We start from the raw sequence: 27,076 nt of genomic DNA on the forward strand, positions 1-27,076 counted from the left end.
GACAAAAATCAAAATCATCTATACCCATTACCATTCACAAGACAAAAACAGATGGGACGAGTGTGTGAACATTTTAAGCAATGCATCTTAAAAGCTTACAAGTATCTCAAATGTTTTACCTTAAGTTCCAGCCTTGTTGTGTTTGCTTGACAGCGGTAAGTGGCAAGGAGGAAATTGCCATTTGGCTGTGGAACAAAGAGAATTAGAAACAGTTTGTTCAGAAACAGTAACGTTGACTCAAAATTGATTTTGTTAACAAACAAAGCAGTCTATAGCACAGTTCAGAAGTAATGGCAAACCATGGTTTGCTGCTATGTGAATAAGACCCAATGGGAGTTTCATGCTTGCTCATGCAAACGTTTTTCCCTGCTCCATTTTTGCATAGTGAGATATTATTTCCATTGTCACAGCAAACCGCAGTATGCTTTAACACTTGAACAACCAGCAATGCGCTGGATCCCAAGAAAAATTTCCATTGACAGAAGGGCAGGAGGCCAGTTTTTACATATTCCCCCCTCTTACTGTTCAGGACGGTCTCCTATCTCCCAGGATCAGCATTTCAAGGCTGTGGCAGAAGGGGGGAGGTGAGGAAGTCCTTGTTTACTGGAAAATCCTTTCTGACAGCAGAGATTCACTCTGAGATGGTTTGTGTTTTCCCTGCAAACCAGGATTCCCAGCAGGGGTGTGATCCTACTCTAGAATCCTTGCTTTTCAGCACAAATGCAAGCCACAGTTCTCTAGTTTGAATGTAACAGTAAATGATGGCTCAACAGGAAAGTAGACGTAACAATCTTGTCATGTGTGGAGGAGCAGGATTTTGCATGAGTGGCCTTGAAGCTCCCACAAGGCTCAATCACACAGCAGCAAACCATAGTTTGCAATTATTTCTGAACCATATTAATAGTATATTATTAATACTGCTTTTCTATAAAAGGATGTCTCTGGAGCACTTAATTAAAATCTTAAAAGGAAACATGGACATTTGTTCTGGAAATTTTACATATAGTAACTTCTATACCGTCTCCGGGACTGCTGTTCCCCTATCACCTCCCTTTGTCCCCGACCTTGGAGAAAAGAGGCAAGCCATTGAAGGGCGAGCCCCTGAATCCCCACGTTGGCGAAGCAGTGGGTCAGCAACTGGTGGTCAACTGTATCGAACGCAGCTGACAGATCTAACAACAACAGTGCCGCCACACCGCCCCGATCCAGATGCCTTCAGAGGTCGTCAGTAAGAGCGACCAGTACTGTCTCCGTCCCATGCCCCGGGCGGAAGCCGGACTGGAAAGGATCTAGGATGGAAGCAACATCCAAAAAGTCCTGCAGCTGTAACGCCACCGCCCTTGACAGATCAATGGTCTGACTCAGTATAAGGGAGCTTTATGTGTCACGTGTTTGTAACAAGAAGTAACTTCAAAATTTTCAATTATGAACCACTGATAAAATGAGAAAACAAAATCTAAAATATGTAACATCCAAGGTCCTATGATGCTGGCTATATGTTTTAGAATAGCAACTCCAAAGTCTGTGTGGTACAGGAGGTAAAGTGCTGAACTACAACTTGAGAGTCCCAGGCTCTAATGCCTGCCCCTGAATCACTGAGTGACCTTGGGATAGTCAATCTCAGCCTCGTCTTGTCTTGTTAGCTTAGTATGTATGGCTAATTTCGTTACTAGAACCAATGGATGACTTCAAGTGTCTCACAATGTGTCCTTTCTGGTTTGTCTCATTGTCTTCATGGTTGGAGGAATGCTCTGTAGTGCAAGAAGTGTCAGTTCTACTCCTTTTACTTTGCTGTTGATATAACTCTGCCTTATTCCCATGTTTTCCCCAGTGGGACTCAAGCTCCTACTTGCTATTTCCCATCTGATTCCCCCCCCCCCCGTGAGCTTGTAACTCATAATACCATCTCCCTTCTCCTCCCTGAAAAAAGTTCACTGGAATATAATCCATAAAATCAACGTTTATTAAACTGAGCTATCAACTGGGGTTGGGAAGTGATGCGGGGCTGGGTTTTACATACCTCAGATTCACAGTCAACAACACTCACAACAGCTGAATTTTTATCCACATCCTTTAGGTCTATTGGAACATCACACTATGGAGACAAACAGTCCCAGATTAGGGGTGGGGGGGAAGCCAAACACTTTTTTTGAAAATACATCCTCTCTTTAGATAAATTACATTGTCTGAAAATACATCCTCTCTTTAGATAAATCACATTGTCTGAGACACATTAAGGTAAAGCAGATATATGTCAAAGAGAGTCCCTCAGCTTGCCCAACCCAGGCTAGGAGTTCTCTCCACCAAGAGGCTGGCTAGCTACAATTACAAAAGGGTTAAAAGCATCTGTTTTACCTTTAAGCAGGGAGTGCTACCACCAGTCCTTTTATGTCCCTTCAGTCCAGAGCCAAAGGACAGACTCTGGACCTTACTGGGCTCAACTAAGGAATCCTCCCTGCGAGGTTGGCTCACAGCAGGAGACCCACAGGTTATTCTAGAGGTAGTTACAGTCTCAGGCACCAGATGACTTATTGCAGCAGTGGAGAGAGAAGCCAGAGTTCGTGACTAAAAGATATATTTAAGTGCAAAGTATATTAATAAAAAGAGCAAATTACTTAGAATAATATTGTGGGGAATAAAACAAGAAAACTAAAGATTAACACGCTAGCTAAACACTTATAGAACCATGGTTCTCAAAGACAAGATGTTACCCTTTCAGTTCTGGGTCCAAGTGTACTCTGTCTCCAGAGTCCAAAAGCCAGACTGGTTGGCTTCAGCAATCAGAGTTTCCAAGATGGCCGAAAGGTGAGCAAGGCAGAGTTACATGTCAGCTTCACATGCAACTCCAACATGCCCCTCGAATAGGAGTTGATAACTTATTTATTGTCTGAACCCCAGACTAGTTATCAGGCCTGAGCACCAACCAGGGTTCAAGCAATGTCTTCCAGATACAAGGAGGCCAATCAAGGAAAGGATGGTATCATTGGTTTCTGATTGGTCGCTGGTCATGTCAGAAGAGCAGGGGGCCAAAAACCAGGTGCCATCAGAAGGTCCACTGGTGGGGCCAGAAAATGTTGGATTAGGATCTGAGAGACCCAGGCTCTGAGCTCCCAATCATGCAACGAAATGGGGCCATCCATGAGGGAGATTTCTGCGAAACCTCAGGTATGAAGAAAAATACAGAAAAATTAAGCTTCAGCCAAGTGGAGGAATCTCCAAAAAGAGACAGAAATAGGACTAGACTCACACGTTGCCCTGGAACAGAAAGGCCTGACTTCCAAGTGGCTCTTAAGATAAAGAATGCATACTATAGAAGCATTAGAATGCCACTTACTTCCCTCCTTTTACTTGGAGATGGGTAGGTAGAAATAGGTTGGTGGGTAGGTGCTGTCACATGTATATCCCCTGGTATTTCTAAGCCCATATTACTACTAAGATCCTTTTAAAGTGCTAAGGGTGGGGGGCTGCTCACTTTGCATTCCTAATCAACACCTTCCAAACAACTGTTTAAGCTGCAAAGACTCCCTTAACAGTGGAAAAGATCTAGGACACATTCATTCCCCATGCCAAATTTAGACCCATCATGCTGTTAAGAAAATGTTCCCCTTTGTAGCTGAAAGACTGTTTGGATTGGGAATGGAAGAGTTTTCTGCAATCCTAAACAATGTTCCCTCTAAGCTGTGGAGTCTTGTGAGCAAAAATTCTACTCTGTGAGCTACTGGCATTAAAGTTGTGAGGAAGTGATTTGGCTACTGCATAAATTAGTTTGCTCTGGAGCCCTCCTTCCTGAGCCAAGACAAAAATCTGTGAGCTGGAGGCTAAAAAACTGTGAGCTAGCTCACACCAACTCAGCTTAGAAAGAACACTGATCCTAAATAGTGTCATCTTGTCAAACATTTAAGCTGCAAAAAGGGTAGCCACCCACCTCCTTACAGTTTAAAGCATACAAGAAGATAGATGCTGGAGTTGGGGATGCGTGCATGAAGCTCCCCCTCCCTTTCCCCAGCTTTCATTTACTGCTGAACAGCAAGAGCAAAAGTTGAAAAGCAAGAAGAATTGTGGGACAGAAGAGCAACAAAAGTTGTGATTTTCCTTCTTCCATGATTCCTCACAACTCAACCAGTGGTTACTGACAAATCTTTAATGCAAACTTAGGTTGAAATCCTGTACTCAGCAGGTTCTTAAGTTCCAGTGTCGGAAATCCGATACAAGAATGTATTAGTGGCCTCAAGCTACATGGCACAATCCAAAGTAAGTTAGGTACATTGACATCTCATCAAAATCATTGAAATGGTTGCAATCTATTCAAGCATTTAACTGTGTCACTAATTTCAGTGAGATTCAGTACTACTTAGCTTTCTCTGGGTTGTGCTCATAGCCACAGGTCAGTTCTTGAAGCTTTAACACTCATCTTGGTTTCCAGAAAATCTAGGGGAAAGTCACCCATCTCCCCCAAGAAATATTTGCCATTCTATGAACATTCAGAGAAAAGTGTAAATATTTTTTACTTGGTGGATCTGTACGGTTTTCAGACAAATAAATTCTACAAGGCAAAGCAAGTCAACCATGTCATTGGATTAGAAGAGATTGGATTTATACCCCGCCCTTCACTACCCAAAGGAGTCTCAGAGTGGTTTACAAACTCCCTTCCCCTCCCCACAACACCCTGTGAGGTAGGTGGGGCTGAGAGAGCTCTTGATAGAAACTGCTCTTTTTCAAGAACAGCTCTTATCAGAACGGCTTGCCCAAGGTCATCCAGCCAGGTGCAAGTGGAGGAATGGGGAATCAAACCCGTTTCTCCCAGATTACAGTCTGCGCTCTTAACCAATACACCAAACTGGTGTACACAAAGATTCCAAATGCAGAGATCTAGCACATTACTGTTACTACTCACTTGTAGCAAAACTGTGTCGATAGCTGTCTGGACTTCCAAGACAAGGCTGTAGCTGGCATCATCTCTATTTAGGGTAAACTTATCATTTATGCTAAATGTTGGTACTGTTGAAATGGCTGTGCTGGACTGAGAGTTCAGCTGGTACTTCTCACGCTCCTCAAGTACTTTGACCTGCAGGTGTTCCAAATCATTTCTACAGCAAACAGAATGGCACGTGAACAATTAGACGTTATCCTGGCTTGTGTTTTTCTTCTTTTGCTCTATGCAAAAACAGATGGAATTTTTATTGTTTCCATCTATTTTCAATAAAGGGATAATTTGATATTAAAAATAATTCTGTTAATATAGGACATAAATTTCTTATTTGAAAAATTCCAGTTCTAAAGGACACATGAAAAGTGTACAATAGATTTAAAACAGTAGGATTACATTTTCTATGCTATTTTTGGTATGGTCTTTTTCAAGCTTTTCAAATACCATGCTAAACTATTATTTATCATTTACTCATTTGTAAAACGTGTACACAGTTTTCCCAAAAAGCATTCCAAGTGGGAACATGTTTGGGTAATGTTAACGTCAGGGCAACAGCTTCTTGAAACTTACAAAAATTTCAGTTTGGGGGTTATTTTTTCCCTTTTGTTGTATCACAGACCTGGCTCATTAGTCACCCACCTTTATGTTAGGAAACAGACAGGTACCTGATAATGTTAGTGTTATTTTGATTAAATCTTGAAGAGAGAGAAAAGAAATGTCTTTCATTATAATAGCACAGCAGCCATTTAACATCTGAAAGAGAAGAATTCCAGAGGGGATTATACCTTGAGCTCTGGCACAATGAATGAACTGTGGGACTCAATTAACATAAAGATTTTGATAGACCTGTTCCCCTGGTTATCCAACAACAGTATACAACCTGGCTGATGAACTTAAATCTAATTTACTAAACAGTGAACAGTCGTCTTCTTTTGCACTAACAAAACTATTACAGTACCTTAAAGATAAAATCTTGTTCTGCATTTCATGACTCATCTTTACTTCGTCTCCTGATCCACATTCTCTATGGAGAGGCTCTGTTGTCAATCCTGACACCCACCCTAAAAAAGCACACATGCCAAATTATGAAAATGTTCAAAACTATTTATTATTAAAAGAATACCACTGTCAGGGACGATCAGGCTTAGATCAGGGATCTGAGGATGGGACCTACACTAGTGAGTGACTCTGCAGTGTGTGTGTGCTTAGAGTCCTTTCAGATGCAGGACAGGATGTATAAAATCAGCCCCAGTAACTAGGGTTGACAGCTCTAGGTTAAGAACATAAGAACATAAGAGATGCCAATGTTGGATCAGGCCAAAAGCCCATCCAGTCCAACACTCTGTATCATACAGTGGCCAGAAATACCAGTGCCATCAGGAGGTCCAGCAGTGGGGCCAGGACATTAGAAGCCCTCCCACTGTTGACCCCCCCAAGCACCAAGAAGACAGAGCATCACTTGCCCCAGAGCCCCTATCTATACCTTGGGGCTAATAGCCACTGATGGACCTCTGCTCCATATGCTTATCTAATTCCTTTTTGAAGCCGTTCATGCTTGTAGCCGCCACCACTTCCTGTGGCAGTGAATTTCAAGTGTTAATCACTCTTTGGGTGAAGAAGTACTTCCTTTTATCCGTTCTAACCCGACCACTCAGCAGTTTCATGGAGTGCCCACGAGTTCTTGTATTGTGAGAAAGGGAGAAAAGTACCTCTTTCTCTACCTGCTCTATCCCATGCATCATCTTATAAACCTCAATCGTGTCACCCCTCAGCAGCCATTTTCTCCGTGGGAACTGATCTTGATTGTCTGGAGATCAGTTGTAACAGCAGGAGCTCTCCATGTGCTACCTGGAGGTTGGCAACCCTACCTGTAACTGAAAGGCATATGATGCATTTGGACTGGCCAGACCTTTGGACTTCTGGTCCAGCCTTAACTACCCCAGAAGGCATTGAAATAGAAAATTTGGAAGCTGGCTTCGTTTGGTCAGCACAAGCCACACCATATTCAATTCACCCTGACAGGCTATAGATTGTATCACAAATGGGGGAAACCACCCTCCAAGCAGAAGCAGTGCAGTCAAGCATCTCCTTTTTACCAGGTGGTGCTTTGTAGTATCCAACATTGCTATGAAGCTAGCACTAGAAAGGGTTTCAAGGGCCATTTAAACATGCCAGTTCCCAAGGGCATTAGAGCTCATAACTGACCTAAATTGCTTCTAGGTCAGCAATGAATATGGAATTTAGGGCTGTTATCCAATTAATTTTTTTCAAAAAACAATTAACTAACTTTTAAACTTTCAGAGTGAAATGATGTCATTCATTATGCACTGGTGAATCCTATTAAATTAAAAAAAATGTGTGTAATATTTCAGCCCTAGACTCCAGACGGTATAGTTCAAGGGAAAAGTTTAAATATTTGATTTTTAAAGTACATGTTGAACAAATAATACAATCAATAAAATAGAAAAGTAGAATAAATTAAGAGTGCTTGCAGGTAAAAATCTTTTCTTATAAATATTCTTTATTAGAGCTAAGTGCTTTTCTAGAGCAGAGATGTCTAACTCGTTTGTTACAAGGGCTGGATCTGACATAAATGTCACTTTGACAAGCCAGGTGTGCCATAAAATGTAATGCCAGGTACCAGAAATACAAACTTTATAAAAGACAGCAGATAGTAAGCTCCAAGTTAGCGTGTCCTCAACTGCAAGGCCCCATGGACTGGCGGGGGGGGGGGGGGGGGGTGCTGCTGAAAACCTGCATGGGTGGAGTGTCAGCAGTGCAGTGCTGGGCAGACTCCCCCATGCTGCCTGGAAGGGGGGCAAACCCCTTCCCCAGCCCTCTCCTACTGCCAATGCTGTCAGTCCAGGGCCCCAGGGTAAAATTGTGACGTGGCTGAGTGCTGTGAGCTCCCCATGCCCCCGAGCAACCATGGAAGGGGACTAGGAAGATAAGTTGAACCCCCCTGCCTGTGGAAACGGGGGGGGGGCAGTGGCCCAGGTGCAAGGCCACATGCACAGCAGGGCCCAGGCTAAGTAAAGCCTGATAAGCCATAGATGCCCATGTGGCAGCAGCTGCCTCCAGCTAAGGTGATCCATGGCCGGGCAATGCTGTGGGTTCAAGACAGAGATCATCTGCAAGCCATGCCAGCCTCATGTGGCGGCAGCAGCCCCAGGCTAAAGGCCACCACATGTACAAGGCTACACATGTGGCAGAGGCCCCAGGTCACCCAGTGACCAGTATAGCTGAAGACTTAGCTGGAGGCAGCCGCTGCCGGCTGAGCCTTTTTCCATCTTCAGCTGATTTGGCAGTTGGTCCCCTTCCTTGACCGTGACGACCTAGCTACAGTGATCCATGCGACGGTCACCCATGTAACGCCTTTGTCGCAGATTCGGAAGCTGCAGTTAGTGCAGAATGCTGTGGGGTCTCCTTCTGATGGGTCTCCCTAGATGGGACCACATTTGGCCTGTGCTGAAAGCGCTGCACTGGCTGCCAATAATGTTCTGAATCCGCTTCAAAGTGCTTGTACTTACCTTTAAAGCCTCATATGGGCAGGGTCTGACGTACCTGAGGGACCGCCTTTCCCCATACATAACCCAGTGAGCACTATAGTTGGGGGCCCAACATCGCCTTGTGATCCCAGGCCCCCAAGAGGCCAGGCTTGTGGCAACCAGGGCCATAGCCTTTTCGGTGACAGCTCCTACCTGGTGGAATGAGCTCCCAGAGAAGATCAGGGCCCTGTGGGACCTTTCACAGTTCCACAGGGCCTGTAAGACGGAGCTCTTCCTCCAGGCTTTTAATTAGGAGCCGCCACTACCACCTCCACCAACTACCGTGAGGGACAGGTCAATATAAAACTTATACAGTACCGCGATGTATCAGTGCCGCCGAAATGGGCTCTGGGTTAATATCCCCTGGGTTAATATTCTCAAGCCTTCATCTTGATCTGACTGAAGCAATAACACCACTGAGCACTTTATTAATGTTAATCTGATTGTTTTATTTTGATTTTAATGTTTTATACTGGCACTTGATGCCGTTGTTGTAAGCCGCCCAGAGCCCACTTGTGGGGAGGGTGGGATAAAAATGTGAGAAATAAATAAATAAATAAATCTGGGACAGCATCCCCAGAGCTGCAGGCTGAGCAGAGAGGCATGCGACCTTGCCTTGGAACCATGAGCTGGCATGAATGTGGCTGTGGCGGTTCCCAACTTAATGGTGAGGCTGCCACTGAAGCAAAGGGGTTCTGCTTGACTGCTGCAGACAAGGGTGTTCCGCCATGCTGAAACCACAATCAGAGTGGCTCCACTTAACCCCCCCGCAAGCAGCCTCATCCTCCTGTTTCCTCTCTCACACCAGTTGTTTGCGGGCCGGATAATAGCTCTGAATGGGCTAGTTCCGACCCCTGGGCCTTATGTTTGACACCCCTGTGAGGTTTATGCATGAGCACTGAAAAGGGTTATTGGTTCATACATAAGAAAACCAAGCTGATATTCAGCCATACATAAGAAAACCAAGCTCATATTCAGCCACCAGGCTCATAGGATGGTCTTGAGTAAACTGTTGGGTTGGATCCAGCCAGCTTTTCTGCTGGTTGAAAAAGGAAGGATGTTCTCTTTGACCACCCAAAAGCCTAGGCTGGGGATCATATGACCTGACCTGAATGTACAAAAACCACATGGCGGCTGTAGTAATAAAGTAATTGAACCAAGAGGGAAGACAGAATATAAATATCTTAATTAAATAAATAAAAGGGAACTGAGCCTAGTGGATTCTTGCCAGCAGGGAATGCCATATACCTTCCCACAGACTTAGAAGGGAGAGTTGTAGCCGTAGCTCTGACATCACTAATTTTCTTGCTGAGTTTGCAAGCTAACCGAGATTTCAAGAACTTTTTGGCTGTCAATGAATTCTGTTTGCTTCAAGTTACTTCCATCTTGGACAGTTAGTTGAAACAACGAAGTCAGAGTCCAATGGCCCCTTTAAGACCAACAAAAGTTTATTCAAGATGTGAGCTTTTGTGTGCAGGCACACTTCGTCAGACAATGAAATGGAATTACATATCATAGTTGTATATATAGGGGTGGCTTGTTAAATTAGCATGTAAAATAGTGAAAATATTTTTTTAAACAGATCAAAAGACTGACATGCTCTGTTTCTGGTTATTATCTGTTTCGGTTCAACTGTGTGTGGGGGGACAACATAGGTAATAAATATGTTACAACTAGAGATTGATGTGTCCTAATTTGTGAGAATCCCATCCTTAGTTGAAACAGTTACAGAAAAGCTGGATTAACTGCTTTTTAATAGAATTGAAGAGTTGACACAGCAAGAGACATCTTGCTATGTCAGATGTATCTCATATGCGCCTGCTGATTGGCTTATTTGCATTTATGTTGATTATCTCATATTTAGTTATGAACCAGCCAGTTATCAAGATAATAATCCCATGATTATGATAGAACAGATTTAAAGATAAGATTGATTTTTTTATATGAATATGCACTGCTATGACTAGAAAATCAGATTTCTCTGGATGGAAGTCTCAGAAGAATAGGTGACATTTCTTGGGGGAGAACCTGGGCTTTCTGATAATCTTTAAAGGCAGTGACACAAAACCTGAAACCTGATTTGCTTTTAAAACTATTATTTGCTATACTATGATTAAGCAATAGGTATTTTGATCATTTTAGCATTTATCTTCGCAGCAATTGTAGGGTTAACGTTTTCAGGTCTGCCTTCTTTTCTCTCTTGCTCAATAAAAGTAACTTCTTAGTTCAATAAAAGATACAAGTTTCTACAGGTGTTCTGTCTGGTTTGCTGGTTACATTTCAAAGATCCCCCTTACTCTTTTGTATTATCAGAATTAATGGTTGTTAATCACCCTTTGATAGGTAAATCCTGGAGAACTCTGCTGCTAAACATTTTTGCAGAGGCAAAGCCTTTAAAAGTGTTTAGTTCAGGTCCTCTAATTGGATGCAGGAGGGAATCTTTCATTATAGAGTGGTTCAGTCACCCTTGTCATCCACCTCCCTCCAGTCTCAGAAGCAACGGGCTGGCATGTCCCCTTCAGTAGATTTGCCTTTGCATTATGAAGGACCTGGCCAGCCCCTCTGGTAGCTCCACTGCTCTGGAAATCCCACAAGATACGAGCAGTTCCTGTGGGCGGCTGCCATCACCATCACCAAAACTCAGCTCTGACTCATCCAACTGCCCCGGTCTGCCATCTGGCTGATGGTCAGGCAGTGGCCCAGAAGGTATTGACTTAGAGGCACCACCTGTGTTGCTGACTTGATGAGTGGACACTAAGGGGAAGTGGAGAACCCTGGGGTCCCTGACAGCGAGACTGAATGCAAAAGCTGGCTAGATTCAACCCATCATTTTTCAGCCTAACAACCTAATCTTAAAGGGTTGCTAGAAGGATTAGATAAAGACTGTGCCACATAATCTCATATAATGAAAATATTTCACCCAGTTTCCTCATCCCAAGTATCATAATTATGTTTATATATATACACATGTACTAAATAAATTTGTTTTGAAGCGTTTATAAAATAACCTGAATATGTTGATGTTATGATCTCATCATAGCCTTCCTTCCCAACACAGCCGCCTTGGACAGATGTGACACTCTCTGAAAAGGCCTGAAAAGAACACAAAACCCAGTAGAGGTACAAACTAATTTCCCCATTTTGGGGATAAAAATCTTGTAACTTCCCAGTTCATGTGGGCTGGGACGTTAGAGAACATCATAGTGGCATTTTGCATGATCCAAAGCAGTACGTGGAGCCCATGAAACAATCCTGTAACAAACTATGCGTCAAACTGTGTACCAAAACACCCCTCATCTGGATAGGTGCACATTTCAGGATTCAAGATGTTAGTTTCCTAATCCAGACTTCTCATAACACTCATAAAACTTGGGACCACCCTATGAAACTAGTTGGCGGTAGATTCAAGAAAGACCAAAGGAAGTAGTAAATCATACAATGGACAATTGATTTGTATAATTCACTGCTATGACATGGTAATTGCCTACATGTTTTTTTTTTAAAGGGTGCCTCTGTGTGTAACAGATTTACAGAGGACAGATCTATTGCTGTCTATTCGCATGATAGCTGAATGGGACCTCCAGGCTGGCTGTCAGGTGCTGGGGATTAGTCAATAAGTGAGGGTGGTTCTTTGTGGCCTTCCCTATGGCATCTCACTAGCCACTGCTGGAAACAGGATGCTGGACTATTTAATATGGCACCTCTTAACTGTCTAATACCAAGTAGACCCCCACCCCAGGTATTTAAGCTATGCCAGATCATAGGCTGGATCTTTTACATTTAAGTGACTTGGTTCTATTAGTTTCAGAAACTGTGGACAAAATGTGGCAATAAAATTCACACATACAGCTGTTCTCTAGTTTCTATACCAGGATCGGCATACGGCCCTCTTAAGTGGTTATGGACTTGCTAGGCCATATCCTGGGACCTGAGGAGAAAAAGCAGGCAGGAACTGTCTACTAGCATGCAGTGGCCAACTTGTGACTGTGCAGTTACTGCATGGGGCCTGCAGTCTATCTACTAGGTTATTTCCAGCAGCCTAGAACATCTATAGTCCTCAGTTAAGGACTGAGGCATATGTTCATCTCCAATCTACGATGCCAAAGCAAGCCGTCCTCCACACGTAAGAGTTTTATTTCCAAACCCACCCATCCAGCAGACCCCAGCCAAACTACAGTCTCACTTCACAGGAACATCGTTTTTATGGTCTGAGAAGGAAGAACATGCACATGTGTCTGGGCAGTCTGATGTTAGGCAGATGTCTTGCCATGCCAAGCCAGGTACAGCATAACATGGCCACAGCACTGTAGAGGCAAGGTTGCATGTGCATACTTCACGCAGGGATTCAACAGGAACAAATGCATACTCACTTGGCAGTGGGTAAGCCAAAGTACAATTTTTTTATACCACACACTCACTCTGTAGCCACTGAATTTTACCACAGATGACTATATATTTATGTTTACAAATTACTTATAAACTCCTACAGCTAATAGCACTGTGACAGTATGTGAACAACAGATAACAAAAGGACACATGGCATGAACTGATAATCAGATGCTTATATGACAAATACAACTAGACATAAATTTTGAATCAGGAAACCAACATAATGCACTGAATCCAACGAGCTTTCCCACTGCTCTAAAAGGCTTGGATCCAAACTACTGCTTCCCCAGGCACAAGGATTTCCACCCACAGAGTATGATTTGTCCTCACAGCCACAACGTTAGTTTGGATTCAAGCCAAATGGAAGAGTGAGTGTCTTTTGACTACCAGAAAGGCTGCACTGAGGATCATGAGACCTACAGCATGAGGACTGTAGTAAGGAGGGGAAATTGGTGAGATGTATTGGAACAGCTGGTTAAATCCAAGCAAATAAATTTATTAACAAAAAGTCTTGTGTCATCTTGTGCTGCCTCTTGAAAGCTACAACTTCAAGCTCACAAGTGAATACCCAGTGAATACCCAGAGAGGAGATGCTTCTGTTTCTGAGTGTTTCTCTTCTGCAGAGACAGTCTGGTTTGGCCAACAGAAGAAGGGATATGCTGGCAGACTATATTTTGCACTCTATCTAGTAGGATATATGCCATCATGTGCCCACAATGCCCTCACGTTGCCCTCCTGTTATTTACACTTGTCAGACTCTCCCTACACAAGAGAATAAGCAGACATAAATCAGACATAAACAATGGAAGCACTCACAAAACCAGCAGGGCAGAATCTCCCTGGACAGATGCAAAAACTGCATGCTTCAAGGGTTTACTCTTCAAGGGTTTACTCAGCTTACTTTTTCCTATTCATCATCAGTTAAGAGAGCTCCTTAGTATTATGATGGAATCTACACAAACTTACGGATTACTTGACCTTCTAACCTAGTTTTGAAGTAACATCTCCCCCCAGCAGCAGCCACCCTTCTTTTTGTTCGTTTTATTTATTTGTGTTAGTGGGTGTGCACGCATGTGCTCTTTCTCACACACACACCTGCGTCTAAGGTCAATATAATACTTCATGCATATGATGAAGTGAGCGCTAGCTCACACAAGGTTGTTATACAAAATATTTATTAGCATTATCGCAGTGCAACATGCTTTTTTGGTATTTAGTGTGTAACAAACTAACATGGCTGGAGACTGTCACAATAAACTTACGTATTCATGTCTGAGAACAGGGCTGTTTGCATTTTCAAAGTTATAGATTTCTAAAATTCCATCATCTCTGCCAATAAGCAATTCCTTAACTCCATCTCCTACAATGTCAAAGCTATCCATACATAAGATACCTGGAAAATAGAAAGTAAACATCAAACCAAGTAACAGTTTCAGTTTTTAAACCCCAATAGCAATTTGTGAAGTATTGTGCCAAAAATAAATTGACTATCATCTGATCTACAGTAAAACAGATAAAAAAGAATTTTAAAGTCTCAACTGCTAAGAAAAGGAGGTATGTACAGGGTGGAACTAATGTCCCAAAGTTATAGTTTCATTCCAATAATTATAATGATGCACAGAAAAATACACAAATAATTTCAATATGAATATTATCACAAGACATAGTTGGTTAGCATAAGAGCCAATATACACCATTCACCATGTATGAACTAGTTCCTCCTTCATGACATATGTCAATATATGGATTGCAAGATATATTAGTCGTACAAAATGTCAGAACTCCACTCATACAGATTCTTATACATTGTCTGTGTGAATCAGACAGGTTAAATTTGAAATTGATACCTAGTTAGTATCTATGGATTTTTAGAATGTACAAAAAAACCAGAATACTTTGCAGGACACAATTAACTATCTGAAGGGGAGGAGCAGAGATCCCACATAAATCACACCTATTTCTCAAACCAAACTTCTGGAGCAGGGCTGGACAACCATTTTTCCTATTTAAAACTGCCTCTCACAAGCAATTGCATTGCATACAGGAAATGTTTGCACTCTCACAAGCAATTGTATTGCATACAGGAAATGTTTGCATTACAAATGAACTCCAAGTTCATTTAAATGCTGAAGGAACATAAACCTGGGACATCGAGTCCTTTAATCAGAACTCATACACATGCAGTTAAGCTACTCTGCAACAGTTAGTTGTGGAATTCATTGGAATTCCTGGATTTTCTGCTTTTGGTGGGCTTTTGGATTCTTGTCCTTTTTATTTATTTCTTGTTTATCCTCTCATAAGAGCTGCACAATTGCATAATCAAGGAAAAGTCTGATTGCGTGATAAGAACTGCAATCAGACTTGCTTCATTTGTATTTTCTCATCAAATCTGAATCAACGGGGGAAAAACACACAAAAATAGACTTGCTGCAAATCTGTGCTTTTGAACTACAGAAAATAGAGAAGGGCAAAAGGTAGGATGAGTCACAGAGGGTTCCCCCCCCAGGCTGGAAACTGAAATCAGCTAATTTGTTAAATCTCAGTGTCAGAACTCCACTTATACACAGGTTCTTATACGTCGTCTGCATGGTTCTAACAGTTTACATTTATAAGTGATGCCTTAAACCAGTTTTTATTACTGATTAAATGGATTCTTTTGGAGCATCAGTTGTCACTGAGCTGTCAAGAGACTAGGCCTCTTCCATAGTCCTGTGTTCAAAACTGAAACAGTGGTTCAGGTTGAGGTCTAAAAAACATGGAAGTTTTCTTTTCCCTGAGAACATTTGCTGAGCTGACTGTAGCTCAGAGGGAGAGATAAGGAGAATGGGAAGTTTTCACAGGTGCTGGGTACATCATCTGCCTTAGCAGTTTCAAGGCCACCAAAGTGGGCCTACACATTCCATCTCATTAATGTAAATATTTGTGGGTGCTTGCTTAATAGGATCTGATACAGTTGCATAGTAACTGGCAACCCTACCTAATTACATCACCTGGGCTTACATTTGATTGGCTAGCCAGAATCAGGCCAACACAGGTCACTGAACATAAAGGAAAGATTTTTCATTCTAGTGTTGTCCTTTGCTTGGTATACAACTAGCTTTGGGACACTTCTGACCTGTGGTGGACCAGCATGGCCAGGAACCTGTTGATTTGGATTTTTCAGCTATCTTGGACTCAGCCTTGTTAAGGCAACCTCTGGATTAGAGAACCACTGTTTGTAATCTAAGTTAGTTGTCTAGCTTTATTATTTTATCCTCACTGTTCACTGCTCTTTTATTGTATATTCCTGCCCATTCTTTTAATAAATCGCTTTAATTATATTTGCCACTTGATTATGACGGGTATAAGCTTCAACTTTATGCACAGGTTTTTTCTGTGCTATAGCTACTCTCCACAGCAATGTAGCTCTCATTGCTATTCAAAATGCAGAGGCGTCTGCAATGGCAACAGAGCATTCACACACTTTTCCCCTGCACTTTCCTTGCCTCAGTCCCAAGCAGCCACCGTTTTCTCTCCCCACTACTGAAGACTGGGGGGAAGGATCTTTAAAATAACTGGTCACATAATGTTACATTGTTCTGCTGCCACAATCTACTAGCTCCTCTGATTTCCCTACCTTCATTTTTTAAAGTCACCTACAGCCCATTTTATTGTGAAGATACAAGGGGTGCAACTTTCTGCAACTGAAAGGGCTGGAGTCTTACAGCACTTGAGGGATGGCAGTTATAAATAAAATAATGCATTTGTACTGCCTCCCCCATAATGGCATAACAATGATCTGGGAAGAACCACTGAAACACCCACCTCCTCTTTTTTTCTCATTTTCAATTTTCCACTTTTCAGCTGGAGAGACTGCGGAAATTTGTATTAGACCTATTTTACCATCAGATGTCCCAAAAAGAACGTCTTCACCAGAGTCACCTATGAATACAAAATAAATTGCCATTGTGGGTAGCATATGTAGCAGGATTCTGCATCCTGTGTCTCAGAACTTAGTAGTAATTTTTGTAATGGTTTCCTATGGGAGAGTCTTCAAAGTATTATGGCACAGGAAGCTGCTGTTTGCTTTACTGTAGAGAATACTGCTCTAAAATGAGTAGTCCTGCCAGTCCCAGAAAACCATCCGCCAATATATGCCACAGAAAGCCATTGTTACTATCCTCAACATCCTTCTTCAAAGGATACAAGAGCGCTGGAAATTTCCAGAGGGATCCATGATAGAACAGCCACCTGTCAGCTGCAGCAGAAACTGTTTTCCGGTAGGTTTTAATAGGAGGGTCAAGTAGGGCTTCCAGCAACAAATTTACACTGGAAAAAGGTGTGTGTGTGTGTGTGTGTGAATCTCCCCTTGTTCAGTGCTAGGATCCCAATAAATCTTCCCCTCCACAGTGACTGGTATTCTGTGATGTTTAATGAGACAAGAGATCCAGTCAAGGATCTCCAAGGTCTAATTGGGACCAGAGCAAAATGACTCTAATCTGGGAGAACCGGGCTTGATTCCCCATGCCTCCACTTGCAGCTGCTAGATGACCTTGGGCAAGCTACAGTTCTCTCAGAGCTGTTCTCTCAAGGACAGTTCTCTCAGAACTCTTTCAGCCCCACCTACCTCACAGGGTGTCTGTTGCAGGGAGGGGAAGGGAAAGGAGTTTGTAAGCTGCTCTGAGACTCCAAGTGAAGGGTGGGGTATAGATCCAATCTCTTCTTCTTCTCTTCAAGCAGGTCATTCCAGAAAGTCAACCCATGATTTGTGGTCCATTATTTTTAAAATGCTTAGAAAAATAAGTCAGAGGGAATATGTGTACCCTTTTACAGAAAACAAGCAGAGTCTCCTGGTGTTTTCCTCTGCACAGGGGAACAGGCATTTTGACAACACACTTCTGGCCAGAAATACCTCGAGTGATGTCATGCCCCTTTGTTTCTAGAAGCACAGGTGAGCGAGAAATTTCCTTCCACTATAGGAATTCATCTACACTGGAGCTATTCCAGTCACAGATGACCTCCAGAGATGAGAAGATCTATCCCCTCTTCACATTAGTTACAGTAAGATAAAGGTAGCAGGATAACAGAGATCATACCATTACCTCTAGCTGCCATGGCCCAATACAGGTTTGGTTTTTAATATCACAATATTGTTTATAATTAAGTTATTGCAATATATGCACAGTGAATTACTAGAAGAACTCTTAATGCAGAGCTCTAACTCCATTTAATTTTATATAGTTCAAGAACCTGGACAACATTATTAAAAATTTTAAACTGAAACTTATTTCTTAATTTAAAAATACCTTCATATTGCATCAGTAAATGATACTTACCTCCATTTCCTTCATTCAAAGCCAGAACAGAAGGTGGACCAGGGACTTCCATTTCATACAGCAAATCTGATCCCTCAAAAAAAAGAAAGTAGGAAACACTGTTAACAGAAATCTACTGCTACTCTTGACTTCTTTCCGGTAGGAAAGAAATGAAGGACATTTATTGTGCTCCTCTCTTGATCCCAGGATAAAACGTTGGTCAGATCCATCCCATTTAAACTAGAGTCATTATCTTATTCAAGCCTATTTACAACAATGAAAAGGACAGGGGTAAGGGCAAAGAAAAACTGAGCACAAGAAGAATGGAACAATTAAGGTATTAGTATCAATATGGTGCAGGAAAAAATGAAGACATCTCAGCAAAAAATGGAGAGGCCTCAGCAAACCACGCTGGTGCTCAGCACAGGGTGAACAAAGCTGCCAAGGGAACTAATTATAGGGGTCACAGAAGGAAAGAAGCTATAGGTATAAAGATCTAGGCCATTAATCATGGTCAGTCTGTGAGAAATAAGTGACAAGTCCAATTTCCAGGACTGTCAGAAAAAGAGGCTAGCAGACTCCCCCCAGAGTATCTAAAGAAATGGTCTGAAATCCAGACAAGTAACTTTGAACTTGCTAGTTAAGCTGTTCAAATCAAAGTGGGAACCTTTGAGCCACACTTCTCCTCTCATTAAAATTTATTTCTCTATTCAACTTATTTATCATATTACTTCCTCTTTTTGTAGTTTGTGAATCTCAAGACCTCCATAAATATTAGCCCTACAGTTCTGAAAGCTTGAACTAATGTTAACTAACACAGCATCAAGAATTACAGAGGAAATCAGTGAAAGAATACTGGTAAACACCATAATCTCAGTTACAACTAGTGTGATGCTTATTCTCTCTTTCTCTATATGTGTGTGTGTGTGTATGCAAATACACTAATACAGAATATAACTTTCTTGATTCAAAATCTAACGATCCTTATAATATAGCAGCTTCAACTCTACTGCTACGCAGGATATTAATTTATAACATATGGATGGCATCGTACACACTATTTACATATTCTACAAAATAAAGTAGCTGAATGGCACGCATACATGTTAGATATAAATTTAAATGGCTTAAAAATACACAACCCTGGAATGCTTTGTCATTTTTGATACCTACGATATTTGTTTTGTTAAAGCTTCAAATGTAACATTCTGACAGGTAAAAGGAAAACTCTGTTTGCATTCTAATTGAATTGTAACATGTATATGCACCATGAAGCAAGGATTGGCTGCAGTTCCCACCAAAGGGATGTGTATTCATTGCAGCACAACATGTGGCCCTCTGTAACTTCCCTGAAGCCATTTAGGAGCCAGGAATAGGATAAGAACTCCACAATAAAATACATTCTCCATCTCATAACAGTGCATTTGCTGTCTATTTCCCTCCGCTGCAATGAAGATATGATAATGGCAACAAACAAAAAAGGTTTACCTGCAAAACCCTAAGGACTCTGTCTTGACAAGCCAATACTGGTGTAATGCAAGACAGTTTCTCTACTGGAAGACAGAGAACATCATTGATTTTATCTCCTGATAGGTAGTAGTGCTGGTCTTTACAGTCACAGTAGTGATTATAGATATAACTTGCACAAAGAAAGAGATCTGCTCCAGATATATACCTAAAATAACAATCAAAATCAATACTGTCACAACATAATTGCCACCAAATGTGATAATTCTTTGAACACTCTGAACAGAAGTTTCAGCATTGTAACTTGGGAAATCTGTTCACTTAAGGAACAATCCTGAGCAGGTCTACACAGAAGTTAGCTCCATGTTACTCAATGAGACTTATTCCTAGGAAAGTGTCCTTCAGATCACAGCCTTAGAAACAAACTATGTATGATAGGAAAAATATTTTAAAAGCCTTTGGGCCACTTCCAATGGGGATGAAAATAAAGGGGAAAAGATATACACACTAACCCTGAGCTGATTAACAATAATAGTTTTGCTCCCAGTTGCATTACCACATATATTCAGTAACACAAAAAACAATTCCAAAGGAGTAGTTGTGTCATGCTGGTATAGCAAAATTAAAGAGGTATCAAGCGGAACCTTAAAGTTTAAGAAAATTCATTGCAGCATAAACGTTCATCAGAGGTCACTTTGTCAGGACCACATAGTGTATATTCAGTTGGAAGATACACCCATACCTATAAGCCTCAGACAGGCAAGCAAGGAGGATTTGTTATCAAGAGAGACCAGAAGGCACATTTTCTGATGGCACAGATATCTGCCACTACAGTGGAGGGAGAGATACAACAAGATTTGATCAAGAATGCAATAAATCCACTCTATGTGGGTGAGGACAATTCTCAACTGTAGATGAATTGTCAAGGTCCACTCTAATAAAGGAAAGTACAAGGTGAAATGTAATGCAGAAAATTCAAATCCAGTCACAACAGTAACAGAAACCATACAATGGTCTTGCTAAACTAGTTAACACACCCACAAAGGGGGGGGGGCAGTGTCCCCAGATTATTCAACACTTACAATGAAAAAGAAAACAATATATCTCCAAAAATATAAACCATATTATGCACTTTAATAAGGCCAGTACATTAATTATCTATTTGTAGGAAGCAAATAAATAAGCACATTTGGGAGCAAATAAAAACAGATTTTTATGATGCATCAATATTTAATAAATTAGCATAATTATATCAAACAACCCTATGTTTTGCCTCTGCATCAATTACAATAGATTAAAGTAATATGCACACAAGTTACAAATGATTCTGTGGAAAACTCAATTAGAAGCTGATTTAATTTAATTGTAGCACAGCTGAAGCACTGTTTCAACCTTATCTTTCAGTTCAACTGATTATATTTGAATGACTCCGCTAATTTCTACATTTATTATTTTAACAATTCCCATTAAGTCAGATCTCATGCACAAATACTGTTGAAGGCCTTCATATGCATGTATGTTAAAAAAAACAAACTAGTCCTTTATAGAGGACTACAGAAATGACCAATGGGTTGGATCCAGACAAAACTGGCAATTTCCACCAACGAAGCCAGAAGCAATATTCTGTGGAGATCAGTGAGCTATAGTGGCAGGATGCAGGTAGGAAAGTCCCATTCTGCAGATGGAAAGTTTAGTCTAGATCAGGGGTGTCGAACTCATTTCTTATGAGGGCCGGATTTGACTTGTATTGGACTTTGTTGGGCCAGGCCATGTGTGTCATAAAATGTAATGCCAGGTAGCAGATAGCAGATATAAAGGACACAGAAGAACATAATTAAAGATATTATAGCAGCTATTCCATTGGAAGGAGCTGGGGTGGCTCAAGTGGTTAAGATGCTGAACTGCAGGCTGTGGAAGGTCGGTAGTTCAGCAGTTTGAGACCCAAGTGTGCCGCATGATGGAGTGAGCTCCCGTCTCTAGTTCCAGCTCCTGCCAACCTAGCAGTTCAAAAGCAAGAAATTGCAAGTAGATAAATAAGTACCACTTCAGTGGGAAGGTAACAGCATTCCGTGCGCCTTGGTGTTTAGTCATGCCAGCCACATGACCATGGAAATGTCTTCAGACAGCGCTGGCTCTTCGGCTTTGAAACGGAGATGAGCACTGCAACCCTAGAGTCGGATTCGACTGGCTTTCAAGCAAGGGAACCTTTACCTTTTATTCCATTGGAGCCCCACATTAGGAGCTAATATTTCTCTGAAAAACTAAAGTTCCTCTCTATATTTTTAACTGTAGTTAGTCCCAAACCTTCTCCTCCCCCCCACCCAAAATATACAAATATAAATGGTCTGAGCCTAGGACCTAGGGGAAGAACATGAAACAGCTGAGCATTACAAGTTTCTCTCCCCTCCCCCAGGTCTACTCAGACTGGCAGTGACTCTCCAGGGTCTCAGGGGTTTTTTACAGGGTGGTTTGAAATAATAATTTTGGGTGTCCTCTTCAGTACTTGCTCTGCTATTGTTCCATTGGAGCTCCACATTAGGAGGGTGTGTGTGTGTGTGTGTGTGTGTGTGTGTGTGTTAAGACTAATATTTCTCTGCAAAACTGGAGTCCCTTGAGTTTGTAGAACTCTATATTTTAACCCTGGTTGGTCCCAAACCTCCCCCCCCCCTAAAAATATAAACTACAAATATAAATCATCTTAGTCTAGGACCCAGGAGAAGAACATGAAATGGCTGAGCACTGCAAGCTTCTCTCCCCTCCCCCAGGTCCAGGGATCATTTCCTGTGGAAGTGCACAGGAGCAGAGCTCCGGCAGTAAGGAGCCCAGGGGGCGGACACATGCAACAAGCCCCGTCCCCTGCTCTCAGCAGCCCTCAGTCGGGCCACGAGGAGCAAGAAGCAGCCAGGCAAGTTGCAGAGCCCCCCCCCCCCGCCCGCCGTCGCAGGTACAAGCTCTCCCTCCTCTGTGAGGGCAAATCTGCGTATCCCCCCCCCAAATAGGTAGCAATCCAAAACAGTCCAGTGGAGCCTGAGCGGTGGGTGTTGCCTTCTGACACATTTCCAGTGATGTCAGGAGGTGTGGCATATGCAAATAAATTATGCTAATGAGCTCCTGAACCTCTTTTTCTACGAAATGACCCCTGCCCAGATCTACTCAGACTGGTAGTGGCTCTCCAGGGTCCCAGTGTTTTTTTACAGGATGGTTTGAGATAATAATTTTGGGTGTCCTCTTCAGCACTTGTTCTGTTATTATTCCATTGAAGCTCCATATTAGGAGGGTGTGTGTGTATGTGTCTTAAAACTAGTATTTCTCTGCAAAACTGGAGTTCCTTGAGTTTTCAGAACTCTATATTTTAACCCTGGCTGGTCCCAAATCTCCCCCCCTATACACCCTTAAAACATGCCTGCCTAAACTGGAAAGGTGGGGGAATTATGGGATTTTGCAATGCCAGTTTTAAAATAAAAAAGAAGTGCAAGGATCACAGCAGAAGGACCTCCCGCCCCCAGCTTCTGCCTGTGACGAGGACTACAGAGGCTTGAAATGGTGGCTGGGATGTTTGGCAGCCCCACCCTGAGCTCTCTGCTCAGAGTCAGCCCCACCCTCTGCTTCCTGATCCCACACAGCTCAAGCTGAGAACAGCAAGGTTGGACAGGAAAGGGGGGAGAGAAGAGAGCCCACTCCTGGGGCAGAATAAAGGCCTGGGCGGGCTGGTTCTGGCCCACGGGCCACAGGTTTGACACCACATGTCTAGATCCAACCTAAACATAAATAAATACAGCTAAGACTCAAGGCAAGAGATAGAACTGGAATACACTGCATTCATTTTAAAAGGATATTAAATTATCTGATTTACTCACTAGAGAAATACCTAATGTCAGTGACACTTCAAAGTACTATTCATGTAATTTTTCAACATACGTACATAGCTTTGATGCTCTCAGTGAGATTGGTATCAAATGAAAGAAACTGTTTCCCTCGCTTTGTAAAACCACGAACTTCAGATCCTGAAGCCACAAAAATTTTCTCCTGGAGTGTATTCAGGGCACCTCCAAGTTCTAGTCTTGCAATCTTTTCTCCTGGCAAAGTCTTGAATACTGGCTTAAAGAAGAAGAAAAAATACTCTGTCCCATTCCAAAACACAGCATAATATAATTCTAAATCTGAGGGGGGGGGGAGAGAGATACATTCCTTTTGGTGTGCTTTTAATGATTCCACACTGGATAAATTTCAGAAAGTGGACCACACAATCTTTGATACTAAGTGGCTTACAATTAAAATCAGTTAATGACTACAACATTAATTTGCCATCAAATATACACAACTGCAACACATCCCAAAAACTGAAGAAGCAACCCAACCCTAAAAGCCTGACAAAACAGAAGGCCTGGGATGTTCTCCTGAGTAGATAGTTCATCAGATATTCCATATTACCAAGAGTTACAACTAAGAATGTCCTTGCTCAGTACCTCAAAAATCTAATGAAAGGGACAATTTGAACATGTTAACTGTGTCTTCATTCTCATGCACTTTTGTTCCTATTACCTCTTTTAAGTGCACATGAGTTTTCCTGTGGATTCTTATCAATCACGTCTAGAGTTATCAGTACTTGCCTTGACCTTGATGGCCCAGGCTAGCCTGATCTCATCAGGTCTCACAAATTATGCAGGGTTGGCAGTGGCTAATATTTGGATGGGAGATCTCCAAGACGTACCAGGGTCATACTAGAGGCAGGCAATGGCAAACCAGCTCTGAACGTCTCTTGCCTTGAAAACGCTATGGGGTCGCTTTAAGTCAGCTATGACTTGATGGCACTTTACACACACACACACAATCGGTGCTTGGTATTGGGGAAAAGAACACGACTGCCATTATGTACACTTGTGGTACTGGCCTTCTGGGGGGAGAAAATTCATAAATAAATTATTTATTTGTTTAGAAAACTCTTATCCCCAAGAACCTGCCTAAGGCACTTATACCTCAATACAGAGCTGAAGAAATAGGTTTGGTAGTTACCAACTGGGAACAGAATTTGTTAATTGTCATGCAGATTGTTCATGCATCTTATAGACAAGAGCTCCCACAGAAATCTGTAATAGAATCTATTCCAGCATGTCTCTCAGGTGCCACTGGACTCCTGATTTAGGGAGCTTGGGTTTATTTTGAACTATTAACTAGATTAAGATTCCTCTGCCAGGGGAATAAAGAAAGTGGTAACGCTTTAAAATATTTCAGCTAAGAATTTGCAAAACAATAATGAAAATAGTAATAAGAGGCAGTCCTAGTCTCAATAAGACCCATTTTCTAAAAGGACTTCAAAGGTACAGGAGCCCTATCACCACTTGCATCTCTTTTTATATGCAAGTACAAGTGATTGACAGTGAAGTATAGCACCCCAGAAAGTTTTGACTTTGACAGAAACAAATACCTGGAAGTGCTTTTATACCCAACCTTCTCCCTCTGAGCTCACTTTCCACATGAGGGACGCAAGTCAAGCCTAAGTGAAGGCTCCCCATTAAGATCAGCCTGATCTCCATGGCTGATCTTAAGGGAAGAAGGCAAACACGTTGGGAGAGGCATTCAGGTATACAAGACCCAAATGCACTGAGCTTGGTGTGCTTTACACCAGCACTGGAAGCTCCCAGGGAATACTGCAGCTGCTGAAGTACAAGTTGAAGGGTTTGTACCTCCTTATTCCTGTAATGCACTGTGGTATTTTGCACAAATGAAGCGGCTGAACAATCCTCAAAGGAAGTTCCATAGGCCACATCCACACTCAACACAGCCAAATCCTTGTGTTTCAGGAATGACATTAACCAGCATGTAAGATGCAACTGGGAGCTGTATCTCTTTGTTTATGCAGCTCCCTCCACCAAATTGGCAATCACATTTAAAACTCTCCCAAGTTCAAAAAGGATTTTGAAGGTTCTGTGGGAAGATTCTCTAGAGCAGCTTCTCAACAAATTACAACATACATATAACATTTTATGTGACAGTTATATACATGCCTCTTGGACTGTTCAAATTCTCTCTAAGTTGTCAAATAAAGTTCTAAATTTCTCCCACGCCAGTATGTGCCCTAAACAACCTTAATAAGCTTATGTATGAATGAAGTTACTGATGAGGAATATGTGAAGAATTGCACAACAAAAACTATGCTAACAATTACAGGAAACTACTTACCACAGGTTCTCCTTTTTTGATCCCAAAACAGGTAACAACACCATCCTGATCGCCAATGACAACCTTAAAAAAAGGTAATATGAAGCCATGTTGACACACACTACTCTTCAAATAATCTAAAGAAAAGGCATTTCTATATGCTTCAGGAAGATGATATTCAAGGAAACCTCTCTGCTCCCACCCCATTCTGCCAGTGAAGACCTGCCAGTTCCCAAAGCTGGAATCAGATGCAACCTTTATGCTGCACAAGGACCACAGGCCTCAGCATTCCCTAAGGGAGAACTTAGGACAGCTGTCTTGAGAAGATGCTCAGCATTATATCCTGCAGATTAGAGGAGCCTTGTGACAGTCTAGCCAGGCAATGCCCAAGGAGGCCAAAGGAAAAAATAGAGAAAGTCCTGACCAAAGGAAGAGTGGTTAAGGACTGAGGGATTCCTCAAGGAACCAACAGGACAAGGCCAATAGTCCTGGTGTGGCCAGGCTCCAGTAAGCTGATCTGAGGATGAAGGACCTTCAAAGCTGCAATGGGAGGAGAGGGGATTCATTTAGGGCTGTGACATGGTTTTTTTTTTTTTTTTAAATAAATTTTTTATTGAGTTTTACCTTTAATAATCATACAAACATAAATCACCATTCTCTTATAAGTCAATACCTCACCCTATTAACATTTGGTTACATACAGTCAATGTCTAGATTCTCTTTAATCTTATATTGCCCAACTATAGTTCCACCTTATATTCCTCGCATTCCTTTTTAAATATCTCTGGTCTTAATAAATCATAATTACCCTATTTACTTTCCTATCTGTATATCTGTATTTTAGATTTTAAATTCATCTTCATTACATACATTTTACTTTTCAAAACATCCATTCAACTGAACTTCAGTTTAATTCCATCCTCAAATCATCTATTCACCTCTTGTTTTCAACATCATATTTGTCTCTATTCCTAGAGTTTTTCAAAAAAAAAAATAATACTAATAATACTAATAATAATTTTTCCTTCGGTCTCATTCCAAGATTATTCTTAACAATAAACTAATAAATAATAAAGCTTTTGATCATTCTGTTAGTATTTATACCCCTCTTACCCACATTTCATACTATCTTAATTTTTCAATCCTATACTATCACCGAGGGTAAAGCAAGCATAATTATCTCAAAGTTATTGATCATAATCCCAATTTTTACATTATCAAAGCCAAATTAATTCATACCAAATATTATTCTTACAACTTTAATAAATTCATTTCCCTTATTGAAATTCACC

The 27,076-nt window shown here is 41.6% G+C and overlaps 1 protein-coding gene across 1 annotated transcript in view; it reads right to left on the minus strand.

Annotated features, from left to right (window-relative positions):
* BBS7 (Bardet-Biedl syndrome 7) overlaps positions 1-27,076 on the minus strand; it is a 38,585-nt gene that overhangs the window by 7,146 nt on the left and 4,363 nt on the right. The window contains exons 3-13 of the mRNA XM_015417097.1: positions 25,806-25,868; positions 23,548-23,723; positions 19,647-19,833; positions 18,180-18,252; positions 16,669-16,785; positions 14,127-14,257; positions 11,484-11,568; positions 5,886-5,988; positions 4,895-5,087; positions 2,021-2,095; positions 120-185 (exon numbers count right to left, since the gene is read on the minus strand). Coding sequence (XP_015272583.1) covers positions 120-185; positions 2,021-2,095; positions 4,895-5,087; positions 5,886-5,988; positions 11,484-11,568; positions 14,127-14,257; positions 16,669-16,785; positions 18,180-18,252; positions 19,647-19,833; positions 23,548-23,723; positions 25,806-25,868 — 1,269 coding nt within the window. The remainder of the gene's footprint in view (positions 1-119; positions 186-2,020; positions 2,096-4,894; positions 5,088-5,885; positions 5,989-11,483; positions 11,569-14,126; positions 14,258-16,668; positions 16,786-18,179; positions 18,253-19,646; positions 19,834-23,547; positions 23,724-25,805; positions 25,869-27,076) is intronic.

The sequence above is a fragment of the Gekko japonicus genome, unplaced genomic scaffold (genome assembly GCF_001447785.1).
Source record: "Gekko japonicus isolate JY-2015 unplaced genomic scaffold, Gekko_japonicus_V1.1 scaffold814, whole genome shotgun sequence".
In the NCBI taxonomy this organism is placed as follows: Eukaryota; Metazoa; Chordata; class Lepidosauria; order Squamata; family Gekkonidae; genus Gekko; species Gekko japonicus.